At 43.2% G+C, this 23,775-nt stretch overlaps 1 protein-coding gene across 3 annotated transcripts in view; it reads left to right on the forward strand.

Annotated features, from left to right (window-relative positions):
• ATXN10 (ataxin 10) overlaps positions 1-23,775 on the forward strand; it is a 74,805-nt gene that overhangs the window by 44,285 nt on the left and 6,745 nt on the right. For all 3 annotated transcript variants that reach the window (XR_013215927.1, XM_077266637.1, XM_077266635.1), the window contains exon 10: positions 9,046-9,109. Coding sequence is in view for 2 of the 3 variants with exons in the window: in XM_077266637.1 (XP_077122752.1) it covers positions 9,046-9,109 (64 nt within the window). In the remaining variant the exon portion in view is untranslated. The remainder of the gene's footprint in view (positions 1-9,045; positions 9,110-23,775) is intronic.

Raw genomic sequence — 23,775 nt, forward strand, 5'->3', positions numbered from 1 at the left:
TCCCAGTCTTGGCTCTCGTGTACGACAAGATAGAAGAATATGGTCACCGTCTCCTTAGGAGTTAAGAAGATCTATCTAAATTATTCTGTGCAGTATCTGACTTGGGAACATCTGTACATCAAAAAGAAAAAGCTTAATCCCCAGCTTACCTGGTATTCACATGTACGCTTTGAAAAAAGATGCACCTTGATAATTAGAGGAATGCACCTAAGACATGAAGAAGACTTTTACATTTAATCTTTAAAAAAAAAAAAAAAAAAACTGGGTTAAAAACCTAAGTGCAGTGAATAAGTACAACTTCTCTAAATAGTAGTCTTTTTTTTGGTGGGGGTGGAGGGGATGGAGTGATAATTCACTTTACAATTATGATCGGAATAAAAAATATTCTTAAGTTTTGTCTAATTAAAAGCATTTACCGTAGTTTGGGTTCTTTCTTACTACTTGTAATCAGTGCACCATAATTTTAATTTTTTTTGTAGTCCTCACATCTAGAATAGTTTGTGATGGCTTTGTAATTTCTGCGTGTAAACAAGCCCATCTACTATATACATGCCGATTAACCCTTATGGACATGGGGCGTTGTGCTGACAACAAGGATGATTCAGCCAGCCGACGCACTTCGGCTGATCATCCGCATGCGCAACTGTTTTTACGACCCTTAACTCCTTCCATGAAGGTATAGACTTTGCTCTTGGAGGATCACCAAAGTCTTGGTTTGGCTACAGTAGCTCTAATGTACTAGTAGCAGCATAGTCAGGACCTAAGCAAAAGCTAGTCACCGTTATAACATTCAGGGTGTAATAGGCCAAAACCTGAGAAGTAGTCAGGGATGAAGCCCGGGGGTCAGAGTCGGGAGATGAACGTCAGGTAAAGACCAACAAACCCCAGGCAACATCCAGCAACAAGGCCGAGGTCAGGATCAGGGTTAGTCAGGAGTCAAAACAAGGAATGATGGCCCAAGGAACTAGGACAGATTATTCGACTCAATTAGCAGTCGGCTCATATCCTATGAAAGTCTAACGTGCCTCTTGTCATATTTGGGTGCGAGTTGCCTTCATCATAGCTGCATCAAAAGATGGGGGCCGCAGCAGCACCAAATTAGCATGGCTGCATCAAAAGATGGGGGTCCGCAGCACCAAATCGGCACGGCTGCAGCAAAATGACGGGGACTGCAGCATTGGCACCAAATCATCATGGCCACAGCAAACGACGGGGGCCACAGCAAAAGATGGGGGTCACAGCAACAGCACCAAATCATCAAGGCTGCAGCAAAAGATGGGTACCGCAGCAAAAACACCAAATCGGCACAGCTGCAGCAAAAGCCCGGGACTGCAGCAACGGCACCAAATCAGCACGGCTGCAGCAAAAGATGGGGACTGCAGCAACGGGGCACCAAATCAGCATGGCTGCAGTAAAAGACTGGGACCACAGCAACGGCACCAAATCAGCAGATCTATAGAAAAAACATGAGGCCACAGTAGCTTCTAGCTGGAATTCCGTGATCAGTCCGTGGATAATATTGTTCCTGTACACTAACACTGCTCTGTCAAAGCAACCTTTCTGATACGTATGTTTTCGAAATGTTTCCTGCAAACTAAGTAAAACTGCCCTGTTTTTTATGCTTTCTAGCTTTCAAACAAGAGATTTCTTGAACTTTTGGTGCATTATGCTTCCTGCCCACAGGAGGCGCCGGTGCTCTGCCAGTCACTGAAGAAATATCTGTCTCTGCAAGTATGGGAGGTGTAGCAGCCAACAAGATTGTGAAGCATTTGCCGTCACATCCAGCTCCTTCTCGCTGTCATTTGTCTCCACACAGGGTTTTCTATCTACCCAAAGTGTTGTACTGTTTTGTACAAATTGCCGTAGCCACATTCGCTCCTTAAGAATTTTTAATAAATTTTCTTGAACAGTTAAATAAATTGCAGATCTGACACATGAGCATTTTTTGTCACCTGCTAAAAGACGGTTAGGGGTCTAAATTTTGGATGGGATAGGAACTCTAAATGGATGTAGATGTACAATTTGTCACTTTTGTTGTTATCTGACCACAGTTTGTCTATGGTCACCTTAATATTGATGTCCTATCTGACTCCCCTACCTATCAGCTGTTTGCAGACCCCTTTGTGGCCCGATGTATAGAGCCAGAACGGCACAGATCCATACCCGGTGTTGTGACCATACAGTTAAGCTCCTACTAAAGTGAATGGGAGAATGGATGGTGTGTGTCTGCTCCCCTCCAATCTGATGTTGATAACCTTAAGGTTAGATCATCCAAATATTAGTCCTGAACAGCCTCCTACCATAGACATTGGTCTACGTCCTGCACGCCCCACACTGCTGAATATGACCCTTTGAGTAAGCCTTGCAGTTTTCCTATAGTTATCATATCGCGCGCATCACGCCACTTTCCCCGCGTGATCAGGACGTCACAAGAGACGTCAGCATTATTGATAGGTGGATCAGCTAAAGGAGCAATTGTGATACCTTTGCATAGCACCAGACACAGGCAGACAAAGGAGAGCCGGTGCTGTCTCCGAAGCCATCACTATGCACAACAGGTTTGGTGGGAGAACACAGAAAGCTGCTTCTGTAGTACGGTAATTTGGAGGACATCACAATCCCAAGGCGATGATGTTGAAAATGACACTGAGGAAGCAACAAGACTGAAAAAAGGTGTTCAGGGACATTATAAAAGTATTTTAGCAGTGTGGGAGCTATTAAAAAACCCAGATGGGGCAGAAAACCTCTTTAAGACCCTTTCTAGGTTAATATTGACTCTATATAATAGTTCCTACTTTGATCTTCACCTGAAGGCACGTGAAGATAATGTACATGGTCAAGAAAGAGCAAGGACATCGAGAGTGATGGCAATACGTTAAAATGTGAAATCTGTGGCAAACTCTTGGCGTACATAATTTTCCCACATTAATGGCAATTACATCTAAAATCCTGTTCCATAAAACTTTCTGATCTATGATTTGGGATGTCTTTGAAGACCATATTAGGGAATAATAACTGCACTCCTTTTTATTTCTAGGTACACAGGGTTCCAACCCATTACATATGAAAAGTCCAAGAATCCGGCACTCTATCTGGTAAATACATTTGTACATAATTTGTACACTTGTTTCACGCTGTAAGTAAACTTACTAAATAGAGGGCCGTATTGTTGGACTTTTTGAACTAAGCAACTCACACATAATAATAAAAAAAAAAAAAAAAAAAAAAAAAAAGGAACCGCAATGGGGTTCAAGTGCACTCCTAATAATCTGATATTTTGATGAATTTTTGGTAGAATTTCTGAGCCAGATAAGAAATATAAACACAATTTGATGAGAATAGGTGCATGGGTGAAGCAGCTAGTCTCTTCCTGGCAGAAAATTCCTTCACTTTTTCTGTATGTCTGATCTCCACATGTGTTGTTTCACTTGCTGCCAAGCACGTAAAATGGAACTGGCAATAATTGAATGTTACATTGATGAAATAGTATGTAGATTTGTCTTTAGGGCATTCTCCTAATTGAAAGGGATCTTGTGGAAGCTCGTTCCTCTGTCGAAGCCCCGGGGTTCTCGGGAGGAGCACACATACAATGTAGAGTGCCACAGCTTGCACACACCAGGAGCTATACATCATCCGCAGACAAAATATGTCTTGGCTAACCATATAAATCATGACCGGTATTGAGAATAATGAATCTCTCACATATCGTATAGATTTTAATCTTTTCACGGAAGGAAGTTCTCCCTCAAAGAATCTTAGTGACTAGACCATACATTTGCTTCTTCTTTTTTTTTTTTTTTTTTTTTTTAATATGATGGCTTTACAAAAGGTTGGTTGAATGCTTGGTCACATGTGGCCCAGAGTGCTACAGCATTTCATTACATTTAGTCAAAAAATGACATTTTGATTTAATTTCCGTGGTGGCCTGATGTTCTCCTCACCAAACCAGGTCATTTTTTTTTTTATCATAGATACTCATTGTAGTACCAAAAGTTATTAAAGGGGTTTTCCAATTTCAAGACCATGGACTCCAAACCTCTCCCTCAGTGTCCAAAACTGGCTCTGCACCGCTGCTCTGTTCTGTGTTTCGGTGACCTCTGTAGACAATCACTGAGCTCGGTGGCTTGTGCTGTCTACTCCTACAGAGCTGCTTAGCTTAGTCACCAGTTACAGCAGAAATGGGTGATGTCACTTTTGCACGCAAAATGCTGAAACCCAAGCAACGTCGGGAGGCAGATACTAAACCTGGGGAGCGTGAATACCTAATGTTTTGAGTGTTTTGAGTCCACTTGCCTGAACCAGGAAGAACCTTTTAAGGGTGAGTGGCCTCAATAAAGCTTTCGTCTTGCTTGTTTTACCCCAACTCTTTCCCAATTTGCAGGATTTTCTGTGTGTTACACAGGGGAGAGACTCCTGCTGCAGCTAGTTGCCTAACAGCCAAATGCAAGATTATTTAGATGGGGATAGGACTCATCTCCTGGGATATTTCTATGATTTATTGTAGCATGAGACAAAATTGGATAACAGGAGAATGGCAAAGCTGCTGATCTCGGTATTTGGCTGCAGCAACATCATGTAAAAATGTCATTGGTCGACGATTACCTATTCCGGTAGAGCCTAAATGCGCCCATTCTTATTTAAATGACATCCCTGACGCAAGGATATGTTATCCGTAGGCTTGTTCTAGGTCCCCCACATATACAATTGTCCTCTACTTCCGTGATTTGTGCAGTGAAGCCGCCAATAGAAGACGCCAAACTTCATTGCTCATGCTTGGGAATGGCGCATGCATTCATAAGGCCAGATCTGGTGTGTTTAGGGAGCAGATACCGTGACTCTTCAGCTGCGGTACTCCACCTTCATGACTACATAGAATATGTATGATGATCAAAGGTCACAAAGGAAAGGAAAAAATGCAAAAGACACAACGGGAGCTCATCCTGAAAACGACATCAGTCGGCAATGTAATCTGCCGAGGATACAGTCCGTGTCGAGCTTTGGCGCTGGGGATGTGCTTGTTTAATGTATCCCGGGGCCTAATGGATCCGTGCCCTTTCTCTAAATCTCCAACCAAGCAGCCAAATCATGATGTCGAAGCTGGACGATGATTTAACCATTGCGATAGCTTGTTGTTTAGATACCTTGAATCGGGCTAAGTGCATTTCTTATTGGTATATTGGGAAGGAAGGTTTTTTTTCTGGTAAGGAGGCAATAATTGGTAACCAAATGTCTTGATTACTATATCTGGTGGCCTTGATATCACAGAAGGAAAAAAAAGAATGAGACTCCTTTCAATGTTTGTGCACTAAAGGTGATTGACAGCACAGCGCCTGATCACCCGCTACCTTTTGGAAAGCAAGTCTGTACAACGACAATGTGCTTATTTGGCCGAGGAAGTGAATGTGCTTAATGCAGCTAACGTAATCTCCTAAGCTGCAGGCGTAATAAAGATAATATTTGTTCTCCATTATCAATCGCATACTTTCCTTGGTAGCGCCCGTCTGTCAGAATTTCAAAATGGCCACGGTATTGAGCCAAGTATAGTATGGCAATGATGAAATTATGACTCGACAGGTCCCCCTAAATTCCACCAGACATTTTAGATATGGGGGAGAACCAATACAGATGCTGGTATACAATCCCCAAGAGGGTGGTCACCCACCTTTCCTATAATGGAAATGTGTTAGACAGCTGTGTCGTCTGGTTCTTATTGACCGTTTGGATGTCATCGGTTTAGTGTTGTTTCCTGTTGTGCCTTTTGGTTCCTATTGGCATTTTGGGTGTCATTGGTTTAGTGTTGTTTCCTGCTGTCTTCTGGTTCTTATTGGCATTTTGAATGTCATTGGTTTAGTGTTGTTTCCTGCTGCTCATTCAGTTTCTTCTTTCCTTTTGTATGTTGGTCCGCTGATGGAGGATGCAGCTCAGGTGGAGTCAAGTACTTTTCCCATATTAGGCCTTTTTGGCGTATATTAAGTATCTATTGGATAGGTGATAATTGTTAGATCAGCGTGGATCCCATCAATTAGATCCCCATCAATCTCAAGAATAGGAGACTTGTATATCTTGTTCTCATCAGACCCGCGAGACTGTGGCCAGGAGGTGATGAATAGTGTGGCTGGACATGTGTCTTGCAGGTTTAAGGCACTAGACTACTTTAGATTGTCAGCAGACCCCACTGATATCGACTGGTTTGGCCGACAGATGATCGGTAGAGATGTCAATCGGGCATTGCCGATTAAATAAAGTCGGAGATAAGCCGACATGTCAATCTACATCTTTCTTATAGAGAACATAGGAGTGCTCGGCCAAGCGATCAGTCCTGTATATGTGAGAGGCGGTGGAGATGACTGCCGCACAATCAACCAAAAAATTGTTCGGCCAGCAGCCTTTGAATGTATATTGTCAGCCATAGTCTATATCTGGCCATACCCATTAAATGAAAAGGAGTCGATGAGTCCAAACGATCATTTATGTCATGACACACTGAAGCCTACTTCATACAGTGTTCCTGTTTAAAGGCAGCCTTAATAACGGACAATGTTGTGAGAACGTTTTTCAAACAGATCAATAAGGTGAGAGCTGTTGGGTTGTCTTGTAGAACCATCGTTCGTTGGACGATCAAATGACCCACCTGTACAGATCAACTAACGAAAAAAAAAAACAGCACTCCCGGACCAGGTTTTGATCAGTATAGAACATTTGTCAGTCGTCTGTCGAATGAACCGAACAATAGTTTTGCTTCATCAGTTCAGTTGAAATTGAAACTGGCCATTTCCATCAGTTCCAATTAAAATTGGGCATTTCCATCAGTTCCAATTAAAATTGGGCATTTCCATCCACTTTGATGTGACGTCTATGGGTGTCAGAGGTGGAGGGGAGAACCGGGGACATGAATCTCGCAATTGGGTGGGTCCCCAGGACTAACCATTATCACCTGTTAGGTACATAAAAATGTATATAATTTAGTAAACACCTAAATGACAAAAAAAATGTAAAAAATTTGCTTCTCGACCTCAAGGTGAACCAATATTTAGATTATGTCGCAGGGAGTGTTCCCTTTGCACAATTTTCAAACAGTCTTGAAAGCGAAATGGTCTAATTGTGCACAAGCCCCCAGCTAATTGCAAATATGTGTAGCACTTGAAGCGCCTCTAATAAGGGCCAGGATTGTTCGTAGCGGAGCGCAGGGTGGAGGTGACTTAATCATACAAAGCTCTCTCTTCAGCACTTCACATTTTTGGTAGGATGGCAATCTTTCATTCAGGTATTTGGACAACACTTGAAGTCACTTCCCGACTTTCTAAAGGTAAACGTTCGTCGTGGCCTAAGGTGATTGAAGAACCTCTGAAGTCCGTCACTATGGAAGGCAAGGAGGGCTCGAGGAACTACGGGTTCGTCGATGACATTGACGAAGTGCTTCTAGCCCATTGTCAACCACGTCCTTGCCCTTGACCACTGAAATATAATGTATCACTTTAATTCTCTTTTATTGTTCACGTAAAAAAAAAAGAGGAATGTCTTAAAAACTGGGCAGCCGGGGACGGAGGGCACACCCTTAATGCAGGTTTATTTACAGGAGAGCTTAAATCAACTGTTATCTCATATCGCTAATGGACTACGTCGTTGAGTGGTGTTGAGGTTTACATTTGGCGTCTGCATTTTCTGGAACTGAATTGTATTTTTTGTAAACTCTTAAAGGGAATGTCTGCCCTTGAGCACTTTTTTTTTTTTACTCTAAATAGTTTGTGATGGGTACACTGGTCGGCGCTCCAAGCCTCCTGTTAAAGTAGAATCACCCTTCCTCAGCAGTCTACATGGGCACACAGAATTTTTCGAGGCGTTTTTGGAGCAGAAAGTGAGCGGAAATGTTCTACATCTCAAATGCCTGGAATTTCCAAAAACTAAGCAAAAACGCCTAGTGTTAATATCGCCTAGAAGGGGCGACCAACAAAAACAGACTTTCTTGGACCTTGTCCAGTGGCCAAACAGAACCAGAGCATGGGTATCCTCCTATCTGCAGCATACCCGGCACCTCTTCTGGTTAGTAGGCCCCCTGTTTGTAATGATGTCAAGGGGTTTTCTAATCAGAAGAGTCGCTGGTGATGCCATTCGTAGTAGGATGGTAGGCAAGGTCCAGGAGCTTGCAAATCTTTTTTGCTCAACCGTATGACCTTTCCTTAGGTTTGGTCACCAAAATCGAATCAGTGGGGATCTGACGACCTCTAGTGATGGTTCAGTAAGTTAGACATTTATTTAAGGGTTTGTCCACTACTTAGAAGTTGATGACCTATCTTTTGTTAGGTGTGGCTCCCGTTCTGTTGAATAAGAGCGGAGCTGTAACTCTTGGCAAAGACCACTTGGCAGAGTGCAGAGCCGTGCTGCTTCACTTCGTGCACCATAATACATCCAATGTCTCTCAGATCTAAGAACTACTAATTTGTCGGGGTGACTGGGTGTCCCCTCCACCAAAGTTACAATATCAACCTGTCCTAAGGATATGCGGGCCATTAATATCAAAGTAGGAGACATCCACTTCAAGTGATACATTTCTGACTGTCTGAAGCCACCACTAGAGGGAGCTTACAGAGGTTACCTAACAATCAGAACTTACCGTAATTGCCAACCACTAGGAACCCCACTGATTATGAGAATTGGTGGCTTCTGTGCCCCATATTTGAAAAACGCTGCCCCAATAATTGTCTGAGACTAATGGGGCCATCTGCTAACTGTGTCGGTCCCAAAGACCATTCTCTATTCAGATGGGGTTACGGGAGCCCAGCAATGGGACCAGAGGGGAATTTTGAGCGTGAGTGTTGTTTTCATTATGTTTTGCTTTTTTTCATGTTATTTGTTCATCCCCTTTAAAAAGTGAACCCCCCACAGAATCGCATGAGTTCACTTCAATACGAAAAAAAATCACGGTATTAAAAATTCTCTTGGAGACCTGAACGGCTAATCATTGCATGTATACCACTTGGCAATCTGGGAAAGGTGCCTGATTTTCTGGACTTGCTTCATGTTTTTTTTATTGTTTTGTTTTTCCAGATTCATCAGCTAGACGGTATCCCGCTCATCCTGGATAACTGTAGTATTGATGACAACAATCCATGTATCCTTCTCAAATAATGGATCCATTCTGCAAATTTTCTCCGTAAGGAGACCGCCAAAACGGTCGCTGATTCCTCGGCGTTCTCATTTAATTTGTAGGGCATTGAAAAAGTTACAAACCACAATCGAATTATCGTTAACCGTCTGCTCACTGACCGTGTTTGGGAATAATCGATCAAGCAATCATGGCCCCATGTAAAAAAAAAAAAAAAAGGGTTTAGCTGTGCTACTTCTTGGGCTAGGAAGATTTGAGATGGTAGAATTTGTGTTATCTGTGTAAAGAGTGAATGAAGCACTTTTTTTGATTGGAAGCAGATTACAGGACCTGCGGGATCTGTAACAAGCACTGCATTCATCCTCCATAAATACGGTCTCGTTGAGGAGAGAAGTAAATGACGCGTTCGGTTCTTGCAATACAGGAAGAAGAGCTATGGAATTATCAAGCTGTGTAATCCACTATTGATGGGGTGCCCTAGTCCCAGCATTTTCTGGGTGGAAGCAGATTACAGGACCTGCAGGATCTGTAACAGGCACTACACTCATCCTCCATTAATTAGACCTATAAGATTAAGGGTTTCGTTTACACTGGCCAACCCTCAACCATAAACAACTCCGATCGGCTACATCAGACATGTTTAAACATGCTGACTACACAGTTTAATCAGTAATAGATCGTACTATGCGGATATTTTTTTACCTAAGACGATGTGCTGCCGAGGATGATGAGAAATATATTTTTTAAGAATGCCAAATGATCATTTCAGCCAACAAACAAGCTTGTTTGTTCTTCATTAGTTATGGGGAAAAGTGTTCATACGAATGCTCCTTTTCGATAATCAAGCACTCTAAGGGATCAGGGAGACCTTTTTGAGAAGGGAAATAGTGTTATTTACAGGATATAGCATGCAAGAGAAAGATGTGGGGATAATTGTCAAGCTCTGGCATCCACTATTGTTGGGGTGCATGACTACCAGCACTTTCTGGATGGAAGCAGATTACACAACTTGAAGGATCTGTAATGGGCACCACACTTGTCCTCCATAAATACTTTCTCATTGAGGAGAGAAGTAAATTATGTTATGTCCGGTTCTTACAGTGCAAAAGAAAAATTATGGAATTATCAAACTCTGTAATCTATTGCTGATAGGGTTCCCAACTACCAGCACTTTCTGGGTGATAGCAGATTACAGGACCTGTAGGATCTGTAACGGGCACGGTATTCATCCCCCATTATGACTAAGGGATTAGGTAGAACTCGACGAAGAGAGAAGTAAGACATGTCAAGCTTGGCCTCTCTTTTTATTTAATTATTCACTTGGACATACAATACCGAATACAGCCTGCAGACCAGAGTGGCGCTGTTTCTAGATGAAAACTGTTATTTTTCTAAAATTCTGTATATACGTCATCTTGCGTGTCTCCAGGCTGTATTTACACATAATCCGGGACTGGCTCGAGCATTACCTGCTTCTGGTTTGGCTGTTTATTTCCCGTGGTCAGTCATCAAGCTGTTTACATACCAGACGTGTACGGATATATAGTGGATACAAACTCTTGTCCTGATACAATTTCTGGTTCTTTTATTTCTGAGCAAATCCCAAAAATCTACTGTGAGGTAGCTTCTAAATACTTCTGCCTCTCTGGCAGCTACCCGTATAATTATGGTTTAGGAAAACCTATGGCTAAAGCAAACCCAAATCCAGTTGCTCTGGTCTACAACAATGGCATTTTGTCTCCGCGCGATGCCAGGAAAGACAATATGAGGACCCGCTGTATTTATTTTATTTTTATTTATTTTTTTTCTAATCCTGTTACTTTTTTGGCGTGGAGACTGCAGACCCCAGCAGAAAAAAATCTAGGATTGAGGGTGGAAAAGCAATGCTCGGAGACAGAGAATCTTATCTTCTTTTTACATTTTTTTTTTTCTTTTGATTTTTTTTAATGTTTTATTATACTTTTGGAATTCCGTCACAATATTATATATTTTTTGTTGTTTTGGCTATTCTTTGCAAAAGATTTTAATGGGTTAAAGCGCTTCTGTCCTCATTCCTAACGTCTGTTCAGTTTTTCTTCTTTTCCTTATTTTGTCTTTTGTTTCTTTTATTTTTTATTCTTACTTGTTTTCTTCTTCTTTCTTTTTTTTTTTTATTCTCTTTTTTGTCTATTTTTTTGTTTTTATTTTTGATTCTGTATTCTTCTTTATTCTTTTCTTTCTTTTTTAAACTTTACATTTTGCCTTTCCTCTGTAATTCCTTTCATATCTATAAACGAAGTTAAAAATAGCAATAAACACTGTCGACACTGTTAATACTCAGCGAACAGAATTACATGTATACGGATGTGACCCGTTTACAAGGAGAATGACACCCCACAGTTGTCTAATTATTCAAACAGTTTCAGGAAGGATACGCATCAGAATTCTCATTTCATTATTTCCATGAGGAATAAAAATGTTTGTCATAGTCCTGGCAAGTCTTTTTTTCTACCAAAGATGCCTACGCGGAACCGCATAGAGGAGCTCACAAGTCCCCCTTCAAAGTGGACCTAAAAGCTTTCCTACATGTCTGTTAGAAAATAGTTGTATTTTTCATGAAAAATCAGTATTGGAATATCCTACTTTAGAACTTTTTTTTTGTGTGTTGTTCCTCTTGGAAATCTATAAATTGACAATCGGGTGTGAAAAGTACTTTGAGGCTGCCCACTCAGTCCCGATGGTGCTAGACTTTAGATTCCACCTTAACAAGGAACAAGAAAGTTCCTCGTTTCATGGAATGAGTAAAGACCTTAGAGGAGACCTCCATGAGCTTCTGCAGGTGTTTTGAGCATCGGTTGGGACTGGTGAGTGGTTGTGGACTTTGTGGTGGGAACTGGAAGATGACGTAACCTTCTAACTGTTTGGATAATGCGTCTTTAATTCCTCTGTATGGTTACGAAGACCGTCCGGTGCCGATGAGCTATTACGTGTGATTCAACATATATATCAGCATGTGCGATGCCCACACAGAGGTTATTCTGGCGTTCCCGGTAGGTGGTCTGGTCACCACAGATGCATGCACTACAGCAATACGAATCACCACATCAGAGCTTTACGGAGGCTTAATGTATATCATTTCGGTCACCGCACTGTAAAAAAAAATGTAGGATACATTGTCCAACCGAGAATAAGATAACATCTGCAGGACGGCTCTTTAACTCCTGCCTGGCGCAAACATTCGAGGGTCTCGTCCTACAAATCTATGCACTCGGTACATTGCGTGGAACAGCTTTGAGATTTATTTTTTTTTTCATTTTTGAAAGGTCGTTACTTACCTCTGATTTATTAACTACCCTTAAAGGGAATCGGTCATGTCATTTTTAGCAACTCAAACTGTCCCGAGTGTGTTGTCAGTGATGCAGTGTGCATCACTATCACTTTATTTTTCAATCAAAACGGCGCCGTAATCCTCCCCAAAAATCACTTTGTATAGTTATATAGCACCTTCTCTTTCAGTCATAGGTGTGGGCTTCATTTTTCTTTCAGTCACAGGTTCGTCATATTGTCAACACCAACTCACTCTAATTAAATTTTTGGGGGTTGTGTAGATGTTTTGGGAATCTTCTCTAAAATTCCGCGCTTGCGCAATGTTGAGTAGCTCCCCGCGCTTGCGGAGTGGCGAGCAGCTCCCCTTGTACATTTACAAAAGTCTTGCCAGTATTTTGGTCAGCAGGTATATTCAGGTAGAGGTCAGAGCTGGCTGAAGAGCAGGCTACTTAGTCAAGCATAGAAACTGGGTCAATAACAAAGGAATCGGAAAAATGCAGCATGATGGTGTACTTCTCACGGGGATACCGCAACAGAGAGGGACCAGAAGATTGCGGTGTATGGTTTCACGAACTCCTGCACTGGTTAAAAGTACTTCACTATCTTATTAAACAGTGCAGGTTTTTCCTTTGCTGGCAGTACAAAGGTTAATCTGTTCAATTGAAGCTCCTGGAGCTTTCCTACCTGGATTCTCAGCTGTTCAGTGTTGGTCACTCCCCACTGCTATATATATATATGCTCACCTCTGGCACTTTACAAATTGCTAGTGTAAGTTCTTACTTATACAAGCGTAATCAATAAGCCCCACAATATCATGTAGCTGAGGGTAAAATTCCCTCCCTAAACACCCCAAGGGTGTCCAATCAGATGAACAACTCCAACAATGCAGAACCAAACAAGAAAGGAGTATAAATGTCCACAAAACCATATTTAAAACAATAATAACTTTTATTACACAAACTTAAATAACAAACAAATCCATAGTAATAATGAATATATATGCAGTACGCATTATATATTGGAGGTATCAAAGGAAATAACACGGTAAGCCAGGTTAGGTGAGTCGCTAAAATACATCCTCAAGGGAGACAGCAATGACAATAAATGTGGCGGCACATGGACCTCAGTGCTCAAAATCAGTATCAAATGGTCCCTATAAACCAGAAGGTAATACCACAACGCCGCCAATAACACATCATTAATATGCAGACTTACCCATAACAAGTATAGAGGGAGCGACCCACACTTCACCCAGCGGCCCCGGACGCGCGTTTCGCAGTGTAGCTTTATCAACCCTGTTGATAAAGCTACACCGCGAAACGCGCGTCCGGGGCCGCTGGGTGAAGTGTGGGTCGCTCCCTCTATACTTGTTATGGGTAAGTCTGCATATTAATGATGTGTTATTGGCGGCGTTGTGGTATTACCTTCTGGTTTATAGGGACCATTTGATACTGATTTTGAGCACTGAGGTCCATGTGCCACCACATTTATTGTCATTTCTGTCTCCCTTGAGGATGTATTTTAGCGACTCACCTAACCTGGCTTACCGTGTTATTTCCTTTGATACCTCCAATATATAATGCGTACTGCATATATATTCATTATTACTATGGATTTGTTTGTTATTTAAGTTTGTGTAATAAAAGTTATTATTGTTTTAAATATGGTTTTGTGGACATTTATACTCCTTTCTTGTTTGGTTCTGTAAGTTCTTACTGCCTGATTTGCAGTTGGAGGTGTAGTCTGTGGTTGGAGTTGGCGTTTTGAGATTTGTTCAAGAGATTGTTGCTTGGAGTTTTGTTTGTGCACACATCCTCATCCTCTCCTATTTGGTTTCTCCTTTTTTTTAACTCCCTGTGTTTCACTCTGTTTGGTGAGTGTATTTTGTATGATTGGTATTTTCTTTTATCCCTGTTCGTCTTTCCTTGTTTGTCTGGTAAGTATTATCCTATACTCTTCGGCTTCCCACCTCCCTGGGTGGGTGAGTGGACAGATCACAGTTGAAGCATAGCAAGGCACGTAAACCCGACGTCTCCATCTTTAGGAGTAATCCGGGTGACAGGGATATACTAGGGCGCCCCTAGTTCTAGAGATCTGGTTAGCGCCCACAGTCCCAAGGCACTGCGTAACAGTAATGGTACGAATTGGACATTTTTGCCCACTTGCAGAGTTCTTTTTAATAAGGTACTATTTCCAACACCAAATTCCCTGAACTTAGCATCATTGTCCTATTAAGAAGCTGGATTTGCCAACAACCCCACCACGGTGCCATTGTTCTGGAGAACAGCTGCCAGTTTACGGATATAAAGAAATGGTTAATCCATCATCGAAACCTCTTTGAGAAGACCATTCATGATCTATGCCAGAGAAGTGGTCTTCATTGATATTCTGACACCATTTCTAGTGTCACTCTTAAAACAGCTCATGTTTTTTGTTTAAAAAAAAAAATAGATCCGTAGCACCTGTTTTTATTTTTTTTCAGTGGGGAACACATATCGAAGTCTCTCCAAATACCGTACAAAGCATTGTTAAATCGCAGTCCCCGTTTTGGCATTGTAGATCTAAAACAAAAATAAAAAAGTATCCCATGCCAATTATGCACGGCATCTGTATGATGTGGGCGACCCTTCGCTTGAGTCTTTACGAGGCCACCAATTGACTTTCAAAACAGAACCACAAACTGGGCTGGATGTCCACAGCGTACGGTAATGGTTAGCTAGTCATTAAACATCATTTTCATCCACAAATTGACTTTATTATAAGACTGAATGAACCAAATCTTCTGATTCTGTGTCATGATAAATGTAGAGTCAAACCCAAATCGACTTGTTTGGCGGTGCAGAACTTTTTTGAAATGCAAAGGAACAAAAGTTTGTGGTTTTCTTCATTGTTCTTGCTCCGATTTTACTACTGGGAAAAGCCGATTATTTGGTTGTTGCCTGAAGATGATGCTTTCCTGGGCCACTATAGCGATACAGGACTATTGAGTGTAACTGGCCACAGTATCATGATCCAACTAAGATATTTTTTGAGTTCTGGGGAACAGTTCACCTCAAGGGCATATGCACTATGGCAAAACATACAGCTGATTTGGTGCTCCTGAAGGAGCCAAGATCATGTTGGCTGCAGAATTTTTTCCCTTTTTCCCCTCCTATGAGCCACTTCCACCTGAACTCAACATTCACTAAGAGAAACTGGTGAAACCCATTTTGTCCAATAGAAGTTGACTGCCTACTTACTAAGGGATCAGATTGCAGCCGCCCATTGAAGTCTCTGGAGGGTGAAATAGGACTGGGAGAGGAAGAGACATGTATACACAGATACCGATTCAATTTTCTTGTAAAGCTGAATTTACAGATACGCAGCTCAGTACTTCATGAATGGTGCAAGCTGCAGTACCTTGTCAAGTTGTTTGATCGAGGGGAAAAAAAAACTTGGAAAAAGAGAGCATAACCCTTTAACAGCTTTGCGTAAGTTTCAGGAGTGGCTTTGAAACTAATACCATTTTTTGAGATGCATATTTGAAGAAACTTTCCAATACTAGTTGTGTATGAACATTGTAACTCCAATACCGGCATCCCTGCGTGGTCTCTCCCCTTTCTCCCGGCAGGGACGCTGATGTACTCGCCATCCCGGCCACGCGGCATTTTCCCTGTTCCCTGCTGTAGCTCCCTGTTCCTCTAGGCTTTTGCACTCCATGCAGGTCTCCTGGCGGCGAGCCCCCTGATTAATAAAGGAGCAGCGCCTGCACTTTGGAAATGCCCCCAGCCAATATCTGGGAGGCATCGGGTGTATAGGGCACCCATAGGGAGGTGCCTGAGCAACGCTTCCCACCTTGATTCAGTGTTGTTCAACTGGTCAGCTTCCAGGTCCCCCTGTGTTGTCCTAATTGGTACTTGTTTGTGTGATCCATTTTGTGTATTCCTGGTCTTGAAACCAGAGTTGCCTTCCCTGCAGTATCTGAAGCTTTCTTCCTGGCTAGTATTACAGCATCCGTGTCTGAGATCCTGACCCTTGGGGTCAGCAGCTGCAGTACCGGGAACTGCCCAGGAGTGGTACCTTGCGGCTACCTGCAGCACAAGTCTAACTCCACCATCAAGAGTTCTACCAAACACCAGGTTGCCACTTAGCCACGCTCCTCCTGGGTAAGTCCAGCTTGTGACAGTGGGTCCACCATCCACGTATGTGACAGTTTGCTCAGGCAGTGGACCCCACTGAACCCAATGCCCCCTCATATTTGGAGTTGTACCAAGAGATGTTCCGCAAGCGGCATCAGCAGGAAAAAATTCTGTCCTTTCTGCGGACCATGTATATCTGTTTGGAAGCCCTGACGTCGGCAGCTTCATCCAGTTCAGCCCAAGTTGCAGCAACTGCAGCCGTGACTACTCAACCTGCAACTTATGCTCCTGGAGCTATTCCTAATCTGTGTGACCCGCCACGTTGCGACGGGGATACTAAGCAGTTCTGTTGGCTCCTAAGTCAGTGCACGCTGCACTGTGAACTATTGGCCAATCAGTTTCCTTTTAATTGGGGTAAAATGGGATTCCTAATGTCCCTAGCAGGAAAAACCCTAGCATGGCTCAACCTCTTGAGGGAGAGATGGGACCCTGTGATCTTGGATCTGTAGGCCTTCATGGTGGCCTTTCATAAGGTCTTCGATGACCCGGGTCGTGTGTCTTCTGCTGCATCTTCCTGTCTCAGACTGCGTCAGAGAGGTCTGTCTGTAAGCCAGTATGCCATCCGGTTCCGCACGCTGTCTTCAGAACAAGGTTGTACCGATGAAGCATTGGTAGCCACCTTCTGGAAGGGTTTATCCTGAAGGATAAAAGACCAATTGGCTGGTCTGGACATCCCTACTACTCTAGATGACCTGATTTCATTGGCAGTCCAGGTCGACCTTCGGTTTCAGGGAAGGACACCATAGAGGTGACGATTGAGACCGTCACGTCTGACTCTGTCCTTCCAGAGACCACTTGTTCCCAAGCCTACTGAGACAGCTGTCTTTTCTGAACCCAGTCAGGTCGATCGTGTTAAGCTATCTGAATTGCAGCCAGAACGCCATCAAGAGATTGTGCTACTGCTGCAGTAGCACAAAACATTTTATTCTTTCTTGTCCTGAGAGGTCTGAATAACACCAAAGCCTAAGGCCTGTAGGAGAAGCTACCTTTGGTGCAAGCAATACCTCTTGACTCTGAATGTGTCCTTATCATGGGGAGGTACCCGGTTTGTTGATACAGCCTACCTTGACTCCGGTTCAACAGGAAATTTCTTTCAGCAAGCCATTGTGGATTGGTATCAGATTTCTGTCTGACATCTCCAGAGCCCTTTGATTGTGTCCTCAGTCGATCGAAAGGCCCTAACAGAAGTTGTTTAGGTTGTTACCGAGCAGATGGTTACCCTGGATAGGAATTCTGCATACAGAGAAGATCACCTTCTATGTGCTGTCTTGGTCTGTTATATCCACTTCTCTTGGGTCTTCCATGGCTGCGAACTCATGAACCCATTCTAGACTGGAGATTCGGTGAGGTGCTTTGTTGGGGACAATTGTGTTAACGAGAGCTGATTGGTCCCTGTACGTCCAGGTGTCACCTTCTTCTTCGTCAGGTCTGCCATTCACTGACTGGTCGTGCTCTGACGTCTGCAATAGGAAGGACATGGAGATGTTGCCTCCATATGGACCAAGCGATTCATCTATAGACCTGCTCCCAGGATCCTCATCACCTCAAGGACGTATTTTTGTGGACACTGGTTTGAAGATGGACCCTGAGAGGGTACCTTCAATTCTCAAGTGGCAGTGAAGGCAAATGTGCTTTTGAGATCGTTCCTATCCATTAACCAGGAGGAAAAAAACCCAATTTGTCTTCAATTCTTCCAAGATGGTGGCTGGTGGTGCTGGGCAGGGAAAGACATTCAAGGATCTCTGATTCTACGCCCACTTCAGTCTGTTCTGAGGATGTCTTGGTGGTGAGAAGTTTCCTGGCTGGGAAGAAGGTGAGAGGTGAAAGCTTTTTCCCAGTGGACTGGAGAGAACGTGGTCACAAGATGATAGGAGGTCCTGGGAGAATAGTCTTCTTCTGCCGAGATTCCTTGCGGGCTTGAAGAAGAGTGGCCGTAATGGGGGTACTGTAACGCCAATGCTGGTGTCCCTGCGTGGTCAGTCTCCCTCTTCCTGACAGGGATACAGACATACTGCCCCGCCTCTGCGGCAGAGTTGTTGTTTCCTCCTGTAGCTTCCTGTTCCTTTGGGCCTGCACATGTGGAGCAGATCTCCCGGCGGAGTGCCTAGTGTGCGTGCTCCCTGATTCTTAAAGGTATTGTGCAACTGGTTGCCAGGTCTCCTGAATTGGTACTTGTTCCGGGATCCGTTCATTCTATTCCTCATCCTGTTCTTGAAACCCGAGAAGTTTGTCCCTGAAACCGCTCCTGCAGAACCTAAACCAGAAGCCAGTTCAGTCTTCCTGGCAGGTATTCCAGTAGCCAAGTTGTGTCCTGCCAGTGACTTTAACCTCTGTCATCCTGATCCTTGGGGTCAGCAGCTGCAGTACCGGGGACTGCCCAGGAGTAGTACCTGATGGCTACTTGGATCACAAGCCTAACTCCACCATCAGAAGCTCTAGCGAAGACCATATAGCTGCTTTTTCCACGCCCCTCCTGGGTAAGCCTGGCTTGTGGCACAGTGGGTCCACAATCTACCAGTGTGAAAAACATGATAAATATTACAATTTCTGGTCATTACATTTTATTTGCATCCTGCATTTTTCAACAGTTTTTTTCATCTGCAGGCTTTGTCTAATTTTCACTTGTCTCTGAGCTAGTGGGTGGAGACATGCGGCTATTATGTTTACTATTAAACATACTGAGACAAAGGGATTTTTTTGCTTTTATTGTTACTACTGCTTCTGAGCATGTGCTTATCAGCAAGGAGGCCATTATAAAGCTCTACTTTGCGGTGTGTCTGTAAAATCGAGCTCTGGGTTAAGCTAAATTGCTTACTACAATACAATCTGCCTATTTCTGTCTTCGCTTCTTTTTTATCCTTCTGCTCCTCTCTCCTCCTCTCCATAGACTATAATAGCGGTCTGTCATTAACCAACAAGGATTTTAGCTGTTTTTTTAAAGTCAATGGTGTTTTTAGCAGGGAGGAGAAGAAGAAATGTCTCTTAAGTGGACAAAAAAGCGCTGTTTTTCAGTTTATTACAAAGTTTCTAATATTCACCATGCTCATGTGCTAACCAAGTGTCTTCGGCATGCTTGAAAAATATGTCCCAATCCCTGCGGCTCTTCATCAGTCGCAACACATTCAGGGATTGCCTAACAGCCGCCAGACATGCAGCCGCAGGGACTCGAACATATTTTTCTAGTGTGCTCGTTCATCACGAACGTGAACACAGAACCCACCACTGAATTTCTTGAGTCTGGTCATTTCGACCACGCCACTCTACAAAGTCCATATTTTAATGCATTTTTGTGTTGAATTTTTTGGACTTTGAGTATTTTTTTAATCTTTTTTTTTTTTTCTTATTTAGTTCATGTTAAGTGAAGTTTTTTTTGTTTGTTTGTTTTTTTTAACTTTTTTTCTGCTTCCGAAAATATTTATTTTTTATTTTTTTGTGTTTCATTTAGAGCTAGTCATTAATATTGCTGAGATCCTCTCTGTAGAATAGACGGCTGGGGGTCTTAACTGTGTCTCTTTTGTGTCCATGAGGGATTGTCCCCTTGAATTGTTGATAGGTATTAGTTACGGAGCCATTCGTAAAAAAAAAAAGGAAAAAGTTCATCCCTTTCGAGCTTTTATTTCATGTGAAACAGATAAGAGCGGGGCAGGCAGCACAAAAAAAGCTTTCACTTCTTTGTCATGTGGAGAGCCGTACTTGAATAAGGCCCAGTGTATAATATCGAAGCTAAACTCGTTGTAATCCACTTGTTATGGGACTTCAGTAACTCGAAATCTCCTGGCAGTGAGAACTCTGTACAAGCTATTTGTTCTTCGCTAGGAAACTTGCTCATGGAGAGTCACAAGTTATAAAGGGTGAGTGCCGGCTGTGTCCTCTCAATCACAATTCATTGACCAAAGCCGCGCTAAGTGTGCCACTGGCCGAGAAAACCCCCTCACGGGCAACAATGACTTATAAATGTGTGTTCAGATGCAAGGAGTGGATGGTGTCGAAGAAGAAAAGCTATTTATCCTCCATGATCTGTTTTCTCCTAGCCTGTGACTCATTCATTCTCCATTATCACTTACCAAGTGGATCCGTTGATCTGTTGAACACTTCCCCTCGTCGTATTATGGACAGACCGTGCTGTTTTGTGCAGAGTTTTCTGGGGGGCCAAAAAACGGGTGATACAAAAATGCACTGTTCAAAAAAATAAAGGGAACACTTTAACAACAGAATCTAACTCCAAGTAAATCAAACTTCTGTGAGATCAAACTGTCCACTTAGGAAGCAACACTGATTGACAATCAATTTCACAAGCTGTTGTGCAAATGAAATAGACAACAGATGGAAATTATTGGCAATTATCAAGACACCCTCAATAAAGGAGTGGATCTGCAGGTCCACATCTCAGTACTAGGGTTGAGCGAAACGGATCGTTCATTTTCAAAAGTCGCCGACTTTTGGCAAAGTCGGGTTTCGTGAAACCTGACCCGACTCCAGCGTGGGATCGGCCACGTGGTCGGCGATCTTGGCGCCAAAGTCGCGTTTTGTATGACGCCTTCCCCGCCATTTTTACAGCCAATTAAGGAGTGTGGGCAGCGTGATGACACAGGTTCCAGCCTGGTTTCTGCGATGTCATAGAGCCATATTACCGTTTGGGCTGCAGTGATTTCCGCAGTCAAACACAACATATGCTTTGCACAGAGAGAGAGAGAGAGAGATATTGAGATTAAGTAAATGTAAAAAATAATCCACATTGACTTGCATTGGGTTTCGTGTTCCGATCCGGAACCCGACTTTACAGTAGAATCGGCCGATTTCACGCGATCCGACTTTCGAGAAGGTCGGGTTTCACAAAACCCAACTCAATCCTAAAAAACCAAAAGTCGCTCAACCCTACTCAGTACCAATGCCTTCTGGCTGATGTTTTGGTCACTTTTGAATGTTCGTTGTGCTTTCACACTCGTGGTAGCATGAGACGGACTCTACAACCCACACAAGTGGCTCAGGTAGTGCAGCTCATCCAGGATGGCACATCAGTGCGAGCTGTGGCAAGAAGGTTTGCTGTGTCTGTCAGCGTAGTGTCCAGAGGTTGGAGGCGCTACCAGGAGACAGGCCAGTACACCAGGAGACATGGAGGGCAACAACCCAGCAGCAGGACCGCTACCTCAGCCTTTGTGCAAGGAGGAACAGAAGGAGCACTGCCAAGAGCCCTGCAAAATGACCTCCAGCAGGCCACAAACGTGCATGTGTCTGTACAAATGGTCAGAAACTGACTCCATGAGGAAGGTCTGAGTGCCCAACGTCCACAGATGGGGGTTGTGCTCACAGCCCAACACCGTGCAGGACGCTTGGCATTTGCCACAGAACACCAGGATTGGCAACTTCACCACTGGTGCCCTGTGCTCTTCACAGATGAGAGCAGGTTCACACTGAGCACATGTGACAGATGTGACAGAGTCTGGAGATGCCGTGGAGATCGATCTGCTGCCTGCAACATCTTTCAGCATGACCGATTTGGCAGTGGGTCAGTAATGGTGTGGGGTAGCATTTCTTTGGAGGGCCGCACAGCCCTCCATGTGCTCGCCAAAAGGTAGCCTGACTGCCATTAGGTACCGAGATGAGATCCTCAGACCCCTTGTGAGACCATATGCTGGTGTGGTTGGCCCTGGGTTCCTCCTAATGCAGGACAATGCCAGACCTCATGTGGCTGGAGTGTGTCAGCAGTTCCTACAAGATGAAGGCATTGAAGTTATGGACTGGCCCGCCCGTTCCCTAGACCTGAATCCGATTGAACACATCTGGGACATCATGTCTCGCACCATCCACCAACGTCACGTTGCACCACAGACTGTCCAGGAGTTGGCAGATGCTTTAGTCCAGGTCTGCGAGGAGATCCCTCAGGAGACCATCCTCCGCCTCATCAGGAGCATGCCCAGGCATTGTAGGGAGGTCATACAGGCACGTGGAGGCCACACACCCTACTGAGCATCATTTCCTTGTCTTGAGGCATTTCCACTGAAGTTGGATCAGCCTGTAACTTTAATTTTCCACTTTGATTTTGAGCATCATTCCAACTCCAGACCTCCGTGGGATATTAGTTGTGATTTACGTTGATCATTTTTAGGTTTTATTGTCCTCAACACATTCTACTATGTAATGAATAAAGATTTACAACTGGAATATTTCATTCAGTGATATCCAGGATGTGGGATTTTAGTGTTCCCTTTATTTTTTGAGCAGTGTATTTTCGTTTTCTTAAAGGAACACTCAAGAAAAAAACTGATTGCACTGCGTCATGAGATGGGGGTGGAGTATGACTTCTACATTTGATGGTGTCATGCTCCACCCCTACTAGGAATAACACAGTATTGTTCCTTTTTGAGGCTTTTACTAGCATATGACTTATATTATAGACTTCTAATCCAACAGTTTTACCTTTATAAAAAAAACCTACAAAACACTGGAAGCACTAAAGGAAACCCCAACATTAGTAATGCAGGGATATCCTGGTGGCTTCAGAGGGATAGATGTTCTCTTGGACTTATAGATAAGGATGTTGAACAGGAAACCCTCCTACTATTGATATTTTTTGTTGAACCAAAAATCACCTTTCTATATTGAAATCTGGATAGTGATCTGCTGATCGTCGTGATAGTGGCATGATAAACTCCAGCCAGTCGAGAGCTTTCCTGCACAGTAGCCACTACAGGCGAAATATGGTATTACAATATTTTTGAATGGCAGTTTATACAGTACATCATTAGACCAAGACCCCCCAGAGTGATGGACGTTGCTTATTTTGCTTCTCAGCTCGTAATTCCAGCGGTGGACCAGCCAACATAAGGCTTATGGATAGAAGTTAATCTGAAACTGTCTCTTTTAAGGATATAGCTGTAATGTGGAGGGAGAAGTATTTTGCTGTTATCCAGTAGTATAATCTTACTAAAAGGAGGTGGACTTTGTAGTCAGCACATTAATCTCAGCATTGTAAATGCAAAATGTAATATTTTTTATTAGTATCTATATATAATAGTAGTATTTAGTTTTTAACCCGTGGCCCTTAAGTGTCTGTTACAGGAAGCTGTAAAAACAAGGCAATTTAACCACATCATCCAGCCAATGCAGGGGGACAGATCACACAGTGTACCATATTATAGGAAACCTTCGGAGTCCGTATACCACACAATAACAGGAGGCGCGGAGCGC

This window comes from Ranitomeya variabilis, chromosome 5 (assembly GCF_051348905.1).
Source record: "Ranitomeya variabilis isolate aRanVar5 chromosome 5, aRanVar5.hap1, whole genome shotgun sequence".
In the NCBI taxonomy this organism is placed as follows: Eukaryota; Metazoa; Chordata; class Amphibia; order Anura; family Dendrobatidae; genus Ranitomeya; species Ranitomeya variabilis.